This window comes from Pelodiscus sinensis, chromosome 9, assembly GCF_049634645.1.
Source record: "Pelodiscus sinensis isolate JC-2024 chromosome 9, ASM4963464v1, whole genome shotgun sequence".
Lineage (NCBI taxonomy): Eukaryota > Metazoa > Chordata > Testudines > Trionychidae > Pelodiscus > Pelodiscus sinensis.
The window spans coordinates 57,682,756-57,696,157 of NC_134719.1; the positions used below are offsets into that span (position 1 = coordinate 57,682,756).

Consider the following 13,402-nt stretch of genomic DNA (forward strand, 5'->3'; position numbering starts at 1 on the left):
CTGCCCCACTCCCCTCTTCTGTACTGCGTAGTTGCTTACTGCCTGGATGGCAGACACACTCACGCAACAGGAGCGCGTCTACCAGCCAGGCAGTGCGCAGCTAGGTACTGATACTCATAACAATAATAGAACGCACCTCATTAGAAAATACCCCCCCCCCCCTTATACCTCCGGTATTTTCTCAGTTTGTTTCCCAAACAGAAAGCTCAAATACCAGACAGTCTGGTTCAAATCCCTGCACCTGGCCACCCCACACCCACCCCATCTGACGGGCTTCCAAGCGGCGGAGCAGCCACCGGGCCACACAACCACAGCTAGACCGAGGGGGGACCCCCCCCCCACAACTAGTAGCCGGGCCAGGTGGGGGAAGGGCTCCGTAGCAGGCTGTGATCAGCGGGGAAGGGCCCAAGGCTGAGGCGCAAAGAAGAGCCATGGCGTCTTCGTCCCGGCGCGCGCGCGCTTAGGTTAGCGGGAAGCGCACGAGAGGCAGAATCTTGCTAACGGTTGGGTGGGTGGTGTCACGAGACAGGCCCTCCCCATTGGCTGGGGGGCTCGAGCCCGCCGCCCATTGGCTGCAGCTTCGCTCGGCGGGTAACGGCCGGGGGCTGCCAGGCGCGTGGCTGTCTGAAGCAATGGCCTCGAGTGGCCCCGAGGAAGAGGCGACGGCGGCTGAGCCGGCCTCGGGCGAGAGCTCCCAGGCGTGCACTGCCGGGCCCTCGTCCGGCGCGGGGCCGAGCCGGCGGCCGCTCCTCTCCAGCCAGCGCGAAGAAGAGGCGGAGGCGGACCCGCTGCCGGCGCTGTACGCGTCCCACCTCGGGGCCGTGTCGGGGCGGGACAAGGTGGCTTTGTACTGCGACCGGCTGCTGCGGGGCTGCAAGGTGAGCGGGGCCCGCGGGCGGGGAGCTCCCTGGGGGGCCGCCTGCGCGGGGGGAGATCGGGAAGGGTTGTCAGGGCATCGGAAGAGGCGAGGCGCCCTCGAGGGGCCAGGCCGCCCGGGGAGACGAGCGACAGGGGGAGCGTTGGTGTGTTCTCTGTACAATACAATAAATTGCCCGCCTGTGGGAAAAGGAACAGGCCTTACAGCTATCCAAGAACCTCCCCCCCAACCTGCCTTGTGTGTCACTCAGCTGGGTTCAGACCTTGACAAAATCTTGAAACCTTGACAGATTTGATCAAAAAGCTATTCAGTGAGCCCTGCTGTTCTGTGTTGAGATACTGTTCTCTTCTTTCTTAATTGCAATGGCTGGCTCTTATAAACTGGAACGCTATTTAAAAATATCCTCTTTCCTGGAAGAGTAGCAGTACAGTCATTCCTCATTTAACACTATAGATATGTTTCAGAAAACGATTGTGTTAAGTGAAAACGTGTTATACGGGGTCAATTTTCCCATTGAAAAGGTGGGGGTTGCGTTTCAAGTGGCGGTGTCTATTGGGACTGGGACATAAGGTTGGGAGAAAGGGCACTGTGTTATAGCAGGGAGGGGAGGTGTTTGGCTCTGGGGAAGGAAAGGGGAGGAGAGGGGAGGGGGATTGGGTTGGGAGTATGGCCCTGTGACGGGTCTGGCAGGACCCGCACTGTATCCGGCGCAGCGAGCGGCAAACTGTCTGCCGCTTTGCAGGGAGGCGGGGGAAGCTCCGTGCAACCGCCGGCAATGGGCGAGCTGGAGAAATCGTGTTATTCCGGGGACAGTCGTGTAATTCAAAAAACGTTCTCTTAAAAAAAAATTATGCTATCACGAAAACGTGGTAAATGAAGAATTACTGTACAGTGGAGTCCGAATTACTGTACAGTGGTAATCCAACACTCCGCTTTATCCGACCCTGCAGTTCCCGGGGACTCTGTCCCCAGGAGCTGCAGGGTCAGATAAAGCGCGGGCTGAGAGAACGGCCCCGCTTGCTGCCCCGTCACTCTCTAGGAGAAGCTGCTGCTGCTGCCGGGACACTTCCAGGCAGGAGCGACAGCAGCAGCTGCATCTCCTAGAGAGCAAGGGAACAACTGATGCCGCTCCTGCGTGATGTGCCCCGCAGGAGCGGCATCAGTTGTTCCCTTGCTCTCTAGAAGAAGCTGCTGCTGCTGCTGCTGCTGCTGCTGCTGCTGCTGCTGCTGCTGCTGCCGCTCCTGCCTGGAAGCGTCCCGGCAGCAGCAGCAGCTGCTCCTAGAGAGCAACGGAACAGCTGATGCTGCTCTGCGGGGACTTTGTCCCCAGCAGGAGCGGCATCATCTGTTCCGTTGCTCTCTACAATAGAGTCTGTATCATCAGACATATTCGGTAATCCAACCATGTGTCGGTCCCATTTAGGTCGGATGATAGGGACTCTCCTAAATCTTACAATACAGTAATAAGTATTCCCTGCCACTGGGTTTCACCCTTCTGTTTTTCTTGTAATAAGAGTGCACTTTCTCTTTCTCTATGCCCCATTATTTTCTTTCCTTCTTCTTCTTCTTCCCTATTGTATCCTTTTTATTTTCTGCCCTCAGAGTGATGTATCACATTATTTTATTAATGTGAAGTTATGAATTTATTTTAAATTAAAAGTGTAGTGCCCTTAAGATCAGTGAGATTTTTTTTCTCTTTGTTCATATAATAGGCAGAAGATGCCAATGAAGCAATGAGTAAATACCTTTTGGAAAAACTGAAAATGAAAGAAAAATGGTTTGGAGTTTGGAAGACCAATCCAGAACTTTTCTTCATCAGTTCTGAAGATATCCCAATACCTTTTGTTGGAATACTTGTTGAAGTAATTTTCCTTTTTATTTTTTCATTCTAGTTAGTTGTCATTAAAATAAAACAATGTTTTTAAAGTTTAATAGAAAAATAAGCAAGGTTCATAGCATCTTGCATGTTACTTATGGAATTTTTTCAAATGTTTCTAGGAAGTTTTCAGACACCTGTGTTTTCAGATCTCAATATAGTCATGGGTATTTCACTATTCACGTCCTTCATACTTTTGGAACTAGATGCACTCACTAAACTTTTCAAGTGTGGAAGAGGACAGGGCCGGACCGAGCCATTCCAGTGCCCCAAGCAGACAGTTTAATTGCGCCCTGGGTTGGGGGAGGGCGCATGCCTGGCCCCGCCCGGCACGTGGGGGAGGGCGCACCGAGCTGGCGGCGGCAGGACGCACGTGCCCGGCCCAACCTAGCCTGGCTATTGCCATTGGTGCGCAGCACGGGGCAGTGGGGGGAAGGACACTGCTGGCTGGTGCTGCGGGGGTTAACGCGGCCCCCACTGCGGGCGGCTGCTGCAGGGGAGCCGCTGGGAGCTGTTGTAGCCCGCGATCTGGGGGCCAGGGGCACGGCGCCTGATGGCAGCTATAAGGGGCGCTGCGTGCCCCTTACAGCTGCCATCAGGCGTCCCTCATAGGTTGGCACCCCAGGCAGCTGCCCGGCTAGCCCATGCCTTAATCTGGCCCTGGAAGAGGGCATTTTTTGAGCTGTGGTAGTCAGTGTTGCCATTCTTTATTTCTGAGATTTGTAGAGAAGATAGTTACGTATTTTAACTGATCAATCATTATTTCATTAGGGAAGCTTGGATGGGAGTCTCATAACCAGCTTTTTGAGAGGTAACTGTTGGTATTTACCTGCGGCATGGGATCCTTGTGGACCAGTGGTGGAAAAGATGGACAGAAAGTGGACTTGAGATGCTTTGGTCCACACAGATTTCCTGAATTTGCTCTTCTTGTAGCTTTAAAAAAATACCAAAGTTAATGTTAAAAACAAAGCATTCTTGAGTCTGGAAGTGCCAAAATGAAGGTTGCCTTCACAATCTTAACTTCTGCTCTTGTAAACATTACAGTAGTCTGTAATGATGTGATTACACACTATATTTTCCCCCACAAGATTCCCATTTCACTGAGGGTACGGCTAAACTGTGGTTTTTTTTTTTTTTTGAAGGTATGCAAATCGTGCTCACATTTGCATATCTTCTTCCAATTCTTTTTCCGGAAGAGGATTTTCCAATATTTGGCCCATCTACACGGGGCCAAATGTCGGAAAAAAACCCCTCTTTTGGAAGTCTTCTTATTCTTCATAAAACGAGGTGTACTGGGGGCTTCTGAAAGAGGATTTTTTTCCAACGTTTGGCCCAGTGTAGACAGGCCAAATATCAGAAAATCCTCTTCCGGAAAAAGAATCAGAAGAAGATATGCAAATGCGAACGCAATTTGCATACCTTCTTCAGAAATCTTCCCCCCCCCCCGTGTAGCTGTACCTTTACCTTATGTCTAAACTACATCCCTTTTTCGATAAAGGGATGTAAATTAGACATATCGAAATTGTAAATGAAGCCGGGATTTGAATTTCCCACACTTCATTTACATAATGGCAGCCGCGGCTTTTTAAAAAAAATGAGGTTTAAAGGATCTTTCGAAACGGGACATTTCTGTCGAAAGATCCCTGTCTTGACTGTGTTTTTCTTTCCTTTCTCAAAGTGGTTTTTTGGAAGGAAAAAAAAAAAAAAGCTGCGGCCGCCATTATGTAAATAAAGCGCAGGAAATTCAAATTCCGGCTTCATTTGCAATTTTGAAGTGTCTAATTTACATCCCTTTTTCGAGAAAAGGGATGTAGTCTAGACACAGCCTTAATGTTCACCAAGCAGGTTGGATATCTTCTAAAAGGACATGGTTAATTTTGAGTTCTTCATAATTGACTGAATTGATACAATTATAGCTTTTGATGATGGAGCATCATTTAAATACTATAAGCAAAAAAAATAAAAAAATCTGCACATCTGATGTTTAGAAGGTCTTTTGGATGAGTCCAAGAGCAAAACCACCAAACATACTCAGGGTTACCCCTCTTCCTTTCTGGGCTAAACCCATCTGCTGCTATTAATCTTCAATTTTAGCTTTACACCTTTTTTTAGGACTTGGGAAAGACTATATATGAGGCCTCACTTCTAAATTGGAATCTAGATTGAAAGATTTCTAAGGCTGAAGGGACCACTTTGATATACAGGCAGTCCCCGGGTTACATGGATCCGACTTACATTGGATCCCTACTTACAAACGGGGTGAAGCAACCCCGCACTAGTTGCTTATCCCCAGCAGACCAGAGAAATGTGAAGCTAGCGCCCCCCACAGCAGACCAGGGAGACACGGAGTGGCTTTTCTCAGCAGACACCTCAGCTTGAGGATAAAGGACTGAGGGAAGTGGTGTGTGGGAGAATAAAACTGAGCTCTGGAGAAATGTTTGGCTAGAGTTTCCCCTACAGTATGTACCAGTTCCGACTTACATACAAATTCAACTTAAGAACAAACCTACAGTCCCTATCTTGTACGTAACCCGGGGACTGCCTGTATTCTAGGCTAACACCATCTGGATAACGCAAACCTTAGAACTTCACTTTTTGCAGTATGCAAATGAACACTACAGAATCCAATATTTTATAATTGAATTAGGGCATATGTTTTAGAAAGACATCCAGTCTTTGATTTTAAGATCCCTGTGTAGTTACATAACTTACAGATCATAATTAAGGTGCTCCATAAGGTAAATAGATTGAGCTCTTTCAATTTCTTTGTAAGAGTCCAGACCTTGAATATTTGTTATCTTATCATTGAACTCTCTAATTTTTTCAGAACTAGACACACCATTTCAGTGATAGTCTTGTCAATAGCATAAACTGAGGTAATATCTTTGTTCTGTTTATACATCCAATAATTTTGTTAGCTTTTTTTTTGCCTCACATTCAGTTAGTCTGGTGGGGGTCACTGCTGCATTCTTAGTGCTTGTGGCATTGCAGGTTGCCTTCAGTTTTTCCTCTTCCATTTGATCTCTGGATAAGCCACTAACAAAAAGTCCAACCCCTTTTGAGGTATACAAGTCCAAAACAGAACTTTGTTCTAGTTTCAAACTGAGATGAGCTTGTCCTTCCTGAAGGGTCTGTCTTTCCTCTAATGACTCAAGCATTTTGCTCGTACTCTGGGCTCAGCTTTTGCTCTTCCCAGACTCCTTTTGTCCTTTCCCTCAGCTTTTTTTGAGTAGGGATGTCAGCATGTAGGCAACTATATAATTAACACATAAGCCTGGGTTCATTGGTTAATCCTGTTGACCATATGCATTCCCTCCCCTCCCCCCATATCAGATAGAGAAGCAGCAGCATAGAGGGTGAGGGGATCAGGTGCGAACTGATACACACAGGGAGCCGGAAAAGCCGGCTCTCCGTGTGTGTTGGCTCCGCAGACCCACCTCTCCCCCTACTTAGAGCTGGGGGCAGGCAGGAGCTGACTTAAAAGCTGGCTCCCCCACGCATTGGTTCTGCAGAACCAGCAGGAGAGGCTGCCTTGAAGCAGCCTCTATACGTGGCAGGCCTGGGCTCCCCTCGTGGTCCGGCTCCCGCCTGTCATCCTGTGCTGCTATCCCTGATGGAGAGGCAGGAGCATGGGGTGGCAGGAGGCTCCTCAGGAGTGGGGCTGGGAGCACACTGGCTGCCAGCTCTGCCTCTGGGGACTATTGAACAGTTGTGTAACTGCTAAAATTTGATGCTGTTACATGACTATTCAGTTACATGCTATCTAAGGGTACATCTACACTTGTACCCTAGTTCAAACTAGGGATGCAAATGTAGGTGACCGAAATTGTTAATGAAGTGGGGATTTAAATATCCTGCACTTCATTAGCATAATCTCGCCCACGTGCTATTCCGATCGCCAGCTGATTCGAACCAGGAGGTGCGCTCCGGTTTTGAGGAGTAATGTTAGTTTGAACCAAGGGGTTTGATTCGAATTAACGTGGCCCAGAGGTCACCTCCTGGTTTGAATCAGCTGGCAATCAGAATAGCGTGCAGGCGAGATTATGCTAATATTTAAATCCACGCTTCATTAATAATTTCGGTCTCCTACATTTGCATCCCTAGTTCGAACTAGGGTGTAAGTGTAGATGTACCCCAACATCCCTACTTTTGAGCTTCTTTGGCTAGTTCCCTGCTTCTTCTTATGTAGCCATTTGCAGGTTCTCTCAGCTGGAACTTTCCACAGGTCTCTCTGCCTGTTTTGTGCTCTCCATTACAGTTAGCCTGCTACTGCGAGGCTCCTTTTTTTGGCCAGCCATGCACAGGGCTAATGGAACAGGGCTGACTGTCCCAAGTCCTTGGTCCTTAAAGGGGTGTGTATATTTACCATGATTTAAAATCTCTGAATTGTAGTTTTCCACAATCAACCACATTGTCAGTTTTCCAGATTTCAGTTTTGTAGCCCAGGCCATTGAGATACTTGGAATTATTCATAAACAAATGAATTTTTAATTCTCTTCTTTCTTTCCTCCATTCTTTGGTTCAGCTACTTCTGAGAACTTTTATTCAGACTTAAAAAATCTTTTTTCCACACACAGACCAAATTTGGAAAATTTCAGCCTGAAAGGTAAAGAAAGGCTTGTCAGTTAGACTACTGGAAAAAGTTTATTTAATTTAGAAATGGTTAATAATATTGTTTAGTCAACCCTTAACTTATGTCTTAAGTATAATAATCATTCTTATAAACAAATTCAATAATTATTGCTTAGAACTGCTAGAACATGCCATTTCATTTAGTTTTAAATACTGGCTTCTAAAGTTAACTGTATTGTTTAGATTTAAAAAAAATGCAATTTTCAGTTTACTTATTTTATAGCAAACTAATAATTTTTTTCATAGACTCATACTACTATTTAAAGGTAAAATTAAAGGAAGATGTCATTTTCACTAATTATTTTTAGTTTTATAGTATGGACTCTACAGGTGACACTCCCATGAAAATTAATAAGAACTTTGTGTGGCAGGATCATGCTAACAAAGCAATAGACAATTTTTAAAAATTGTGTAACTATATATTTTTGTCATATCTTAGGTAACCTGCAAACCACCTCAGAACACCTCATCTCACTTGAAAGCTTCTGTATCTGTTGCTGAACCATTTTCTTCGAATATTGCAAATATTCCAAGAGAGCTAGTTGATAATGTTTTGGATGAACTGGACCATTGTGTACCTCTGCTGGAAGTCTACCCTGTTGAGGGCCAGGATAAAGTAGTATTTGATATTGCTCAGGCTTTGGATGTTGTGAGGTATTTAGCTATTTCCCCTGTATTTTTGCAGTTCAGAGATGTTAACCTGTTAACTGAGGGACTGAGCCTAAAACAGAAAGATTAAGATTTATTTTGCTTAATTAATCGTGTAAGAGTATTCACAAACTTAGTTTAAAAAGTGGTAATAGTGAAAAAGTATTTTGATGAAGTCCAGTTAATGCCTCAAAAAAGTCCTTGCAAGTTCATTGGATTTATTTGGTCCAAGAGTGAACAGTTTCTGGACCTGAGGTTCAGTGATACCTAGATTCGGATTCTTTGCCTGAACTCTTATGCTTTTTTTATTCTAAAGGTGTTAGCCTTTTTAATGTGCTTGGCATTTTCAAGGCTTGCTGGACTGTAGCTTGAGGAAAGTCAGGAATTTTCTGATAACGTGTTTTTCTTTGGAACAGGTTAATGTGTAGAAATGGAAACTGTTTTCAGAAAAGACTCTTTCAGTGGGTCATTTCATCTTGAAAATATTTTGCCGTTTCTTTCTAACTTTACAATGTAGTGTCACCAAGATGGTTCATGGAATTGATTGCCTCTCTAACATTCCAGTTTTTTACTTCTGCTCAAAGGACCTGGAGTTTCCCCTAGGAATTAGCTCTAAGCATGAATTTCTTCCATTGTGCATAATTCTTTGTTCTTCTTGGTGGCCCCAGTAGGTTATGGCAGGTCAACATTTAAAAAGCTGCAATGGCACAGCTATACTGGTGCAGCTGTGCCATTGTAGCACTTTAGTGAAGACGACACTACATTGGCAGGAGAAACTCTTCTTCCATGTGAGGTGGAAGCTGTGTTGATGGGAGAAGCTCTTCCATCCACTTAGTGCTGTCTGCAACAGGGGTTAGGTAGGTATAACAGTGTTGCTTAGGGGTATGGATTTTTTTACACTCCTGAGTGGTGTCACAGTTATATTTATGAAAGTCTGTAGTGTAGACCAGACCTTAGAGGATTTTTGAGGAAAAAAAGTGTATGGGAAAGCCATTATTGAGGAGAAAACACAGCAGCACAGCACCTATTCTGCTCTACAACAAGGCAAGCTGACAGGAAAGCCTTAACTTGGTTGGAATGTTTCAGAGGGGTAGCAGTGTTAGTCTGTAACTTAAAAAAAATGTAAAAAACAAGTGGTTCTGTAGCACCTTAGAGACTATTCTGTAGGAGGACTAGGCATTTTGGAAACAGTAAACCAGAAGTCCTTAGCTTTTTATTCTTCTCTTCTGAGTTTGGGAAGTACGAGGTCCAGGAATGTTCCCAAGAGGCTGGTAAGTTACAATGTTAGGAAAAACCCATGGACATGACTTGCCTACTAGAGATGTGAACGGGTAACTGGTTAACCAGTTACCTAGTAAGCATCATCCTTAACAGGTGATGTTTATTGGATAATGATTAACTATTACCTAGGAACAGCCCCCTGCCTGAAGCCTATTGTGGGTGGAGACCACTGTTTTACTTTCAAAATGGCGCTTGTTTGAAAGAGTGCCATGATGCAATTATGCAAATGAAGCGCGGGATATTTAAATCCCTGCTTCATTTGCACTTTCGAAGTGCCTCATTAACATCCCTCTGCCAACAGAAGGATGTCGTCTAGACGTACCCTAAGGGTTGGGAGCCTTGCATTAGGGGGATGGAAGCAGTAGCTGGAGGACATGCGAGTTGGGAGCTGGCAGCCCTTCTCCCCAGCTGCTACTTCTGGTAGGAATGTCAGCATGTAGTCATTTACAGGATTAACCAAAAAGCCTGGGCTTGTTGGTTAATCTTAATGACTATACACACCCTCCCCTTGTTCCCTGCCTTCTGTGTCAGAGGCAGCAAAGGAGGCAGGCGGGATTTGGTTCCTGTGGGGAACTGGCTTTTAAATTGGTTCCCCATGTGCACCAGCTCCTGTGGAGCTGCCTGCCCCTCGTGCTGCTGCCTCTGATAGGCAGCAGTGCAGAAGGTAGGGGTGGGCACATGGAAGACCGTACCTGTAGGAAGCCAGCTCCCTATGCTTATCAGCTCTTGCCTCTCCCTCCCCCGCTGCTGCTGCCTCTCACAGAGGGAGCTGAAGGGGGACAGAGGTCTCTGCATGTGCTGGCTCCCCAAAGTCGCCTGCCTACCCCTTGCTGCCTCCCACAAAGGGGCAGATGGAGCCAGTACACACGGAAAACGGCTTTCAAGCCGGCAGAGCCACATGTCCTGGGCCTACTGTCTCTTTATCAGAGGCAGCAGGTGGGAGCCAGTTCTCACAGGGAACCAGCTTAAAAGCCAGCTCTCTGAGCACCAGCTCTCTCCTCTTCTGCCCCCAGCATATAAATGTGTAACTTCTAAAATTTACAGCAGTTATACATTTACATAATTACATGTTAGTTAACATCCCTAGCTTCTGGTTCGGGGTGGGTAATAATTTTCAACGGGAGCCACTTCAGAAATTTTTTAAGTGGCCCGGGGCTGTCCAGAAGGAGCAGGGCCAGGACACTTCTGTGCTTCCCCACCCCAGACCTTGATTGGACTGAGGGAACATGCAAAGTCTTTGCTCTCCCCTCCTCCCCCCCAGGAGAACCTCCAGCTGTTCTGAACAGCTGGTGGTTCCCTCTAGATATCTGTGCCCCTGGCAGTGGGAGGAGACTTCGCATGTTGTCCCCAGGTCAGTCAGGGCCTGTGGAGGGAGAGCATGTGAAGTCTCTTGCTCCCTGCCCTCCTCCTGCAAGGGAGCTCTGCGCTTAGTCAACCACCAGCTGAGCAGCAGCTGGCAGTTGACTTTAAGTGCTGCGCCCTTTGCAGGGCAGAGGAGACTTCATGTGCTCCCCCTGCTCCCAAACCCTGATTGGACTGGAGGTGGGGGGGAGTGCATGAAGTCTCCTCCCACCCTGCCCCTGTGCTGCAAGGCATGTATGGTGCTAAGAAGCACTACCCACTCCTTGCAGGACAAGGCAAGGTGGGAGGAGACTTCGTGTGCTTCCCCACTGCCTCCAGGCCCTGATTGGCCTGGGGGCAGGAGGAGCGGCAGGGCCTCCGCAAGCTGGATCAACTCACTTGGTAGGCTGGATCTGGCCCACAGAGGCCCTATTGCCCACCCCTGTTCTGGTCCCATGCGAGGCTGCCAAATCCCAGCTCTTGCAGGCTGGGAGCTGGCAGCCCAGCGCAGGGTCGGAAGCAGTTGGGCTGGAGCAGCCCTGTGGTGAGTGGGGGGGGCGCTTCAACCCAGTGAGCTGGAACAGCCCCTGCCTGCCCACCCCCATTTAATCTGTTAGCCAGTTAAACTTAATGTTTAACCAGTCAACTAATGAAATAGGTTTTACATCTCTATTGCCTGCTGCTTTAAGTTTGCCACTTTACCTGGTGTTTTTGGCCCAGTTGTCTAGGATGGCCCTCAGGTGGAGACAGGAACTGCACTGTCCACCCATTGCACCTCCTCTTGTCTGGGATTGGGGCTGAGGGTGAAGAGGTAGTGGCTTGGGCTCCCTTTGTGGTGGGCTGGGGATGGCAGTGGTGCATCCACCCTCTTGTGATCACGCTGAAATATAACTGTTCCTCCTAGCAGCACCCTCCCTTTCCACGTCATGAAAAGAAGGCCATTACATTTTTTTTTAGTCTTCAGGCTTTGGAAGGTGAACTACATTTTAACTTTTGTATAGCCAAAAACAACCATATGGATGAACTTATAGAAGTGCAGTTGAGATTTTACTTAAGGCCACTGGTGAGGTGAAGAGAGAACTTAAACTGCAGAAATTAAGCAGATTTTTCTTGTGGGTAAATAAGATTTGTGGTGGTACAGCTTTTTCTGAAGTGAAATGTTTTTCACAATTTGCAGTCACCATAGTAAAAATAGACAAGATTGATTGGTAAGACAATACTTGGAAGCTTTTTTCCCCTGTTTCTCATGCAAGAACGAATGTGGTGGCAGTATCATAATGCCTATATATCTTTTAGGTTTTTCTATGATTTCCTTTGGAGGGACTGGGATGATGATGAAAGTTGTGAGAGCTATGCAGGACTTGTGGAAGAGAGAATTAAACTGTAAGTATATTGTCTCAAAAAAGAGAGGAGGTTTTATGTGTGTGAGACTTTTTTGAAAGAAGATGTAAGAGGGCCTCACTCCCATAGGGTCCCCTCATGGTCCTTCGGAGCACTAGTCACCCTGTCATGGGGTCTTCAGTGGTCAGATGTCACTTCTCGGAGGTGCTGCATTGATGCTTTTGCCTTCCAGCTAAGACAAACTTAAGTCCTACCTCTTTTAGGGGAATAAAGTCCAAAACCAAAGGAACACTATGAATTCAAAAACAGAGTCATTCAAGGAATAGTCAGCAAGATCCTGCCCTTCTATTTGGGTCATGTATTCATGCAGCCAGGCTTTTGATCAGTCTTTCTGAGCTTAGTGATCTCCTCCTTTGGGAAGCTGATCCAGAGAGCAAGCTGAAACCAGGCTTTCTTCAGCAAGGGAGATTTTCCTCAGCACTTGATTTTGTAAAGTCAAAGATGCATGTCCTATCTGTGTGTTGAGGTTGACGGAGTACATCCCCCAATAGAGTAGCTATCTTAGACTTTGACAGTGATGCAGTGTGGATAGTGCACTGTTCCTACTGCCCCTTTGGATTCTAGGATAGGCTCCCAGTGCTTGATAGAACAAAAACATTGCAGAAGGTGGCTCTGGGTACATGTTGTCAGTATCACATATGCACTCATCTTCTCCCTCATCTCATGCTTGAATGCAATAGCAAACAATCTTTTCATGCCCTTTTTCTCCTGGTTATCTGTGCAGATATTATAGCAGGGCAAGCATGGACTCCACTCAGCTTCAAACTGCTGTGGGAAGCTTTGCAAACACCTCATGCATTATGCTATGGTATGTCCAAGACCTAGTCAGGAGCTGCTGGAGTGAAGAAGAATGGGGGGAGGACACAAAGATAGACATGTATGAAATCATTGAGTGGCTCAGTTGGCATATGCTAACGGCAGTTGATCCTATTGATACTGTGGAAATCTGGTTCTGGTCCTGTGACACAAGCACAGACTGGTGGGACTGCATAGTTATGTAGCTATGGGATGATGACCAGTGACTACAAAGCTTTTGCATGCATAAGGCCACTTTCATTGAACTATGTGAATTGCTTTCCCGTGCCCTGAAGCTCAACAGTTAAGAAGAAAGTGGCAGTAGTCCTGTGAAAACTTGCAGTGCCAGACAGCTACTTGTCAGCTGGGAATCAATTCAGAGTAGGTAAATCAACAATGGGGGCTGCTGTGATCCAAGTAGCCAAGGCAATCAGTAATCTTATGCTAAGAGGTACAGTGACCCTGGAAAACAGTACATAGTGGATGGTTTTGCTGCAGTGCTGTTCCCTAACTGTAGTGGGCTGATAGATGGCACACATTTCTCTATCTTG

The 13,402-nt window shown here is 46.6% G+C and overlaps 1 protein-coding gene across 1 annotated transcript in view; it reads left to right on the top strand.

The window, feature by feature from the left end:
- The first annotated feature begins 617 nt into the window (after nt 1–617).
- The window catches only part of SHCBP1L (SHC binding and spindle associated 1 like), a 46,544-nt gene continuing 33,759 nt past the window's right edge, over nt 618–13,402 (top strand). The window contains exons 1-4 of the mRNA XM_075936787.1: nt 618–878; nt 2,590–2,739; nt 7,825–8,039; nt 11,952–12,038. Of these exons, the coding sequence (XP_075792902.1) occupies nt 633–878; nt 2,590–2,739; nt 7,825–8,039; nt 11,952–12,038 (698 nt within the window). The 5' untranslated portion in view covers nt 618–632. The remainder of the gene's footprint in view (nt 879–2,589; nt 2,740–7,824; nt 8,040–11,951; nt 12,039–13,402) is intronic.